This window comes from Nomascus leucogenys, chromosome 11 (genome assembly GCF_006542625.1).
Source record: "Nomascus leucogenys isolate Asia chromosome 11, Asia_NLE_v1, whole genome shotgun sequence".
NCBI classification, from domain to species: Eukaryota; Metazoa; Chordata; class Mammalia; order Primates; family Hylobatidae; genus Nomascus; species Nomascus leucogenys.
Window position 1 is genome coordinate 25,058,654 of NC_044391.1, and position 7,438 is coordinate 25,066,091.

Here is a 7,438-nt window from a genome sequence, read left to right on the forward strand (position 1 = left end):
TATTAAAATCTCTTTCAAAGGGTTCTTGTATTTAATATATGGAAATGATGTAGCTCAGTATTTTTCACTTAATCTGCCCTTAGAAAATGGTGGCTCACGCCCGTAATCCCAGCACTTAGGAGGCTAAGGCTAGTGGATCTCCTGAGGTTAGGAGTTTGAGACCAGCCTGGCCAACATGGTGAAACCCTGTCTCTACTAAAAATACAAAAATTAGCTGGGCGTGGTGGCGAGCACCTGTAATCCCAGCTACTTGGAAGGCTGAGGCAGGAGAATCACTTGAACCCAGAAGGCAGAGGTTGCAGTGACCTGAGATTGCATCATTGCACTCCAGCCTGGGCGATGAGCAAGACTCCGTCTCAGACAAACAAACAAAACCAAAAAGTTAATACTACATGCTAGATATTATGCCAAGGGCTGCAGTGGTTACCAAATCAGACATAGTTCCTACTCTTATAGAGCCTACATTCTTTTTAGCATTGTACAGCTTATGTAATACTTTAATTATAATAACTCATTAAATGGTTTTATGTTTAAAGCCTTTGGTTAGGTCTTACATTCATGATTTTCACCATTTTGTATATCACTTATACTATTATTTACAATGTTTCTTTAAATGACTCACAACCTGTGCTATAGTAAGTACCTTATGTATGTTTTCTCATTTAATGTTCACATCAACCTTTCAAAATAAAGCTTATCTCTATTTGTGTAAATTAAGAAAAAGACCCACAAGATTAAGTGCCTTGCCACAAGTCCCAGAACTAACACAAGCCAAAGACTAGATTTAAACTTGAGTCTTTTTGATGCTATTGCCCATGAGAATCACTCAATTTAATTATACCTGAGTGGTTCACTTTGGTTCCTTTTTCCCATATTATCTCCTCCTCCTTCATCTTTTATGCATCCTAGAGACTTCTTAGATCCTTTGACAAAATGCCTAGGATGATCAACATTGAATATGAGTTTTTCCCTGAAGTGTGAACAGATTTGTCAATCCTTTTGTGAGAGAAAGTTTCTGGAAAGTAGTTGTGAAAGTGGAGATACTTTTTTTCTTCACAGTTTCTTGCTTTTTTATAAGGAGGGTACATTCTAAGGAAAGGATTCTTTGCTTGGTAAGCTGGTTATTGGATGTGAGACAATGATTAACATGGCACATGTATACATATGTAACAAACCTGCACGTTGTGTACATGTACCCTAGAACTTAAATAAAAATAAATAAATAAATAAAATGCAAAATTTTTCCACCGAAAACGAAAGATTGTTCCACCTGGTACAAAAGGATAGGGGAGAGGAGTAAAGGCCAGGATCCCAAAAGCTGGAGATTCCTTCGGGAGAGAAAAGATCCAGAGAGGAAAATATATTACATGTGAATATAGTTCAAGACATCATTCGCCAGGCCATGCAGAGCAAATGTGAAGACATGTTAAAAGCCATACCGTTTCCCGTACTATCATGGCTGTCAGCAGAAGGAGGATTTTGAAGGGAGTCGAGAGGGAATGACCATCAACCAAGCAGATACTTTATGAGAGCAGCAAAATTATATGATTTTGTGAAGTGTTGCTACATAAATATGATAGCAACTTTTTCTACACAAAGGGCCCTAGGCAAATTTGTAATTTTCCCAGTATACATAAAATTGTTCAGCCATGTACTACTTAAAATGTTCATTGCTATGCAGCATACAGACCATGTGTTGAGAAATCCAGTTTGGGTAGACTCTAGAACAAAAATAACTTTCTAATGCTTTTAGAATATAAAAAGACCGTTGTATATGTGTCAGGTTCACAAACATAAAGAATAAGGTTGTCATTTAAAAGAAAGCTTTATACAAAATACTTTTCAATAAAGAGATTATTAATATTTGCTTTTGTGCTTTTTCTTTAGATTTTAGCCTTCATCCTAATAAGAAACATCCCTGGATATGCCCGTTCAGTTTACAGTTCATTTTTTGCTTGGTTTGGAAAAATTTCATTAGAGGTTGGTACATTAATATTTTGCTTATCTTACACGGCCAGGTGTTACATGTTTGTGTATGTACATGTGTATGTGTGTAAATATCACACATATATGTGAGTATGAAAATCGGATGTACTTTTTTCTAAACTGAAGCTATTATGGAATTACAGGGAAAAGACTTAAAACTTTCAACAATACTGAAGTATTTTGGAATGTTTTTTAAGCCTTATTTTTAAATGACTAGGTATAAATTACTTGCAAAATATTATTGATGTTGTGTTGAGCTTTCAAGCACAACAAAGATGCTGAGATCAAGAGAGAAAAATATTAGACCAGGTATATAAATGAAATCAAACTGAGGGGATTTTGATTTTTTGTTCATCTCCATAATTAAATATATTACTGGAATTCAGTTTATTGATGCATACCATAATAAAATTTACCCTTATTATGATTGGAACTTGTGGGAGAAAATATAAACTCATTACATTTTGCGTAAGATACATAATATGAAATTATCTACAAAATCAGTTTGAACAGTAGGTTTTAAAATGTATTCTGAGTAGTCCAAGCTTTATTATTTGAAATAGAATGTTTTAAAACAATTTATATTGTAATCATAACATATATTTTAGAGTATTAAGATTTATTAAATTGTCTCTTAAAATAGGGAAAATAAATTCCTCTTCGACTTCTTGAATAATTGTTCTATTATTTTCTTTGGTTTCATTTATAAGAGAGATTGTATTAGCAGTTGGAGTTCTAAGGAGTAGACTGCAGTGGACTTTTCAGGGCCAGTAGTGAGACAGAATAAAATGGTTTTAGGAAAGCCTTCTAATGTTATTATGCAATCAAATGTTTAAATTAGGAAAAACTATAATTTATTCATGGACCCTCTATAAATATCTGACTTAAATATTTTTTCTCCTAGCTATTTATTTGCCAGTATCACATATGGCTGGCAGCGGACACAAGGGGTATCTTGGTACTGATACCTGGAAACCCTGTGCTCAACATCATTGTCAGCACTTTCATATTTGTTTGTGTGGCACATGAAATTTCTCAGATCACTAATGATCTTGCACAGATTATTATTCCTAAAGATAACACATCTCTCTTGAAAAGGTTGGCATGTATAGCTGCATTTTTTTGTGGACTCCTCATCTTATCATCCATTCAAGATAAATCAAAACATTAGGTTCCAAAAATTCTAAAAAACCTAAACTCTTCAGGCTACCTTTGTGTGTCTCTAGAAGAGAAAAGCATCTATCTGGAGATATAAATGTATATGTAAATATAAACGTTTGTGGCAAGAGGACAGTTCAGTGACATCTGTTGAACATGTGTGGTTGTATATATTGGAAATGTACATATCCAATTGAAATACTAAAAAAAAAACAAACAGAAAACCGGAATGCATTGTATAGGATTGCATGTGAAGTCTTTTCTACTGAATCTATATTTCCATTTGTAAGTAATTTTAAGTTAACATATGAAGGCAGGGAAATGATTACCTTTCCAGTAAAAAGTACAGATAATTTAATTAGTGACACCACCGAGTGTTTTGATATAACTAAATTTGTGGTAATAAGACTGTCTGCACCTGTATTCATTGTGGAACTTCCTATTTCATTGGAAACTTTCTTACTCAAGAATGACGGCAGTATTGTTTTCTTATATGTGCAATGAAGTGGAATGATAAACAGTATGCCTTTAATTTATATGTGTTCTTGTTCTGATGTTATGTTTCCTGAAATGATTTTTCTTCCTAACTGTGGTTTTCAGGTATGCAAGCCTAAATCTTTGTACACTTTGTCTCACAGAATAGTTCTGAGGCTCCATGACAGGGTTTTGTCATTGTTGATGTTATTGTTGCTTCTTTTTATAAAAAAGCCAAAATTTTTTTTCCAATCCAAACGTTAACCTGTTTCCTTTCCTCAAGCTATACCAGTGTAATACCAGTTACCCTGTGGATCCATTTAATATGTTATCCCCACTTATTAATTTTCGTATATTATTTCCAATATTTGGAAAGCTCTTTATAGCCATTTGGTATTTCCTATTACCCACCTCCTATTTTAAATATTTATCAGTCTAAACTTGTGCAGTGTAGTAAACATGCAAGTTGTTGTGATTGAGCTGTATTACCATAAGTAGAATTTTAAGTAAACTGGTGAATTTGGGCAATAAATGTTTTTGCCTTTTGTTTGATTTTTTTTTTACAAGCTAACTGTTAGAGGTATACATTTATTTATCTGTTGTACAGATTTGATTATGATTTTAATGTTTGAAAGATTGCACTTGTTTGCTTTTACTATGTGTGGGTTAAAATATATTTTCTGTTCACAGTATATGAAAATATGGAGTAATTTAAACAGTAAATAAACATTCTGTGGATGCTTATTTTTGTATTGGCAAAGTATCAATTAAACTATATGTGTTCTTTTTCAAAAATGCTGGATCCATTAATGATTGGTTCAAATATCTAATTATTTCCTCAACTTAAATTTGTTTTTTAAATTGCTTAATATGTAGGGGTAGATTACCAAATGATAGTTGGATAAGGAATCATTTAGTTATCAGAGCTTCAGAGGGTCATCTGCCTTCCACCAAGAAAGTTTAAGCATTATGATTCATTAGTGATTTTGCTTGAAGATTTAAAAAATGTAATTATTATTTATTTAGCACTGGATTTATGTGCTACTGATATACCTCCATTAATAGAGGAATATTTCTTGGACAGAAATGTGTGTTCTTTCCTTTTCTCTCTTCTTTTGCCCTTACTTAATCTTTTGACATTTCCCAGATAGACAATTGTAATGATTCATTGCTCTGCCTCCTAGACTGCAGCCTTATAAGTAGAGAATAGTATAGTTATAAATCAAAAACTTCCAAGTACTGTGATCACATTATTCTTGTTCATGTAGCTTGCCAATGAGTAGAGTGCATTTTAATTTAGCTTGTAAGTTTTATCACCTGAAAAAGATTCTTCTTGATGAAACAATTGAAAAAGAAAGATGACCAGTCTCCCTGTGTATTTTTGGAAGCACTTATGTCTTCAGTAGTGATGCCCAAGTGAATATATGCTTTTCTCTCCTATTTGAACTGAAGCCTAAAACTTACCTGGTGAGCCCTGTTTCTTCATCACATATTCTTATTTAATATAAAGCACTATTTTTTACATATAATTATATAATAATTTGTATAATTTAAAAATAATTTATTTGTAGTTAAAAATATATTTTATATTTGATTTTCTTAATTAGTCTTAAAAGGTTATTGTGGAAGTTGCCACAATGATAGCACCTATATATATGGTAAATATCTTAATATTTTCTGCATCGACTCAGATACTGACCAGTTGCATTACTCAGTCATACCATTCTTTAGAATAAGATTTTTAACAAGATGTTTAGATATGCTAAAGTTGAGATAAAACTACAGAGGTTCTCTAAATTCATATTTTCTGTAATAGAAATCACAGTCAGAAATCTACCATCTGGCTTTAAAAGGTACTTGCTTGACTGAATTCTACCTCAATCGTTCCTCCTTTCCTTTGCCAAAACTTCCCATTTTTGTGGATAGCCAATAGAAGCATTAAACATTCAGCCCACCTAAATTAATGATGTTTTACAAGGATGTGGAACCCAAGTTCATTTATTATTCTATTCTCGAATGACTTTATACTAAAACCTTAAAAAGGGAATGCATCCTAGATATAGTCAATTGATATCATAAACTGGATGTGTTCCATGGCTTGCATTGCAGACAATTCAGTGTTTTGTGTAATGAATTGGATGTACCACATGGGAGTCTGCTGTATAACAGGAGATTAGGTAGTATTGTACTTACAGATTTTTGGAACAGTTGAAAGAAATTCAATTCTTCACATCATTAAAGAGAAAAATTACCTTTTTAGCTTAATAGTGAAGACTGAAATAAAGATTGACAATTTTGGTTGGCAGTTCAATCCATCTTACCACTTTGAATATTTCTCTGCAAAGACATTCAAAAATGATTGCATACATTTATGACTTAATTTGTTCATTCTTAGAATAATTGTGATTTGGGGAAACTTATTTGGCAAGGTGTATTCTGGCTCATTTTCTTATACTAAAAATGGTTTCCAGAAAAGGAAGTGGTGGTCCAAACTATATTCCCAAAATTGTGGTGTTTGATGACTGATTTCCAGAATAGATTTCTGATTTTATTTAATGAATGAATGAATTTTTTGAGGCAGGGTCTTACTCTGTCACCCAGGCTGGAGTGCAGTGGCGTGATCTTGGCTTACGGCAACCTCTGCCTCCCGGGTTCAAGCAATTCTCCTACCTCAGCCTCCTGAGTAGCTGGTATTACAGGTGCCTGCCACCATACCTGGCTAATTTTTGTATTTTTAATAGAGTTGGGGTTGGTTTCACCATGTTGGCCAAGCTGGTCTCCAATTCCTGGCCTCAAGTGATCCACCCACCTCAGCTTCCCAAAGTGCTAGGATTACAGGCGTGAGCCACTGTGCCTGGCCTGATTTTCTGATTTTAAATCTTACAAAAATTTAATGGCACTATTTGTTGTGCCTTTCCATATTAATAGTCATAGTAGAAACAAGGAGACACAAATGGAAGCTATTTAACTGGCATTCAATATGGTACCAGAACCTAAATATAACAATATTAGAATACCCAAATTCTGTATATATGTCTGTGTATATATATATGTGTGTGTATACATATATACACATATATACATATATACACATATACACAGACATACACAGAATTCGTGTGTGTGTGTATATACATGTATATATATGGAATAATTTCTTTTAAAATTATGCAAATACATATATGTATACATACATATATATACATATATACATATATATACACATATACATATATACACACATATACATATATACACATATATATACACAGACATATATACAGAATTTGTGTGTGTGTATATATGTATATATATGGAATAATTTCTTTTAAAATTATGCAAATATTTATGTTCAAAAGTAACCATTATGAACAATTTGGGGGCAATAAGAAATTGAATAAAATACCCTTTGTCTTTCAGGGATTCAGCAGTAAAATTGCCCTGAACATCTGACATTTCACATCTTAGTAAAAAAGATATTAAAATTGTTTTACTTTTGTTTTGTTTTGTTTTGTTTTGAGAGGCAGTCTCGCTCTATTGCCCAGGCTGGAGTGCAATGGCGCAGTCTCGGCTCACTGCATCCTCTGCCTCCCAGGTTCAAGCAATTCTCCTGCCTCAGCTTCCCAAGTAGCTGGGATTACAAGTGTGCACCACCACTCCTGGCTAATTTTTATATTTTTAGTAGAGATGGGGTTTCGCCATATTGACCAGGCTGTTGTCGAATTCCTGACCTCAGGTGATCCACCTTCCTCGGTCTCCCAAAATGCTAGGATATAGGCGTGAGCCACTGTGCCCAGCCAAAAATGTATTAAAATTCTTA

At 33.4% G+C, this 7,438-nt stretch overlaps 1 protein-coding gene across 2 annotated transcripts in view; it reads left to right on the plus strand.

The window, feature by feature from the left end:
• The window catches only part of CASD1 (CAS1 domain containing 1), a 49,256-nt gene extending 44,848 nt beyond the window's left edge, over positions 1–4,408 (plus strand). Inside the window, exons 17-18 of one of the 2 annotated variants that reach the window (XM_030822096.1) lie at positions 1,888–1,980; positions 2,891–4,362. In XM_030822096.1, the coding sequence (XP_030677956.1) occupies positions 1,888–1,980; positions 2,891–3,157 (360 nt within the window). In that variant the 3' untranslated portion in view covers positions 3,158–4,362. Of the gene's footprint in view, positions 1–1,887; positions 1,981–2,890 lie in introns of both variants that reach the window. The other variant, XM_030822097.1, reaches the window with a different exon arrangement.
• Positions 4,409–7,438: the final 3,030 nt, after the last annotated feature.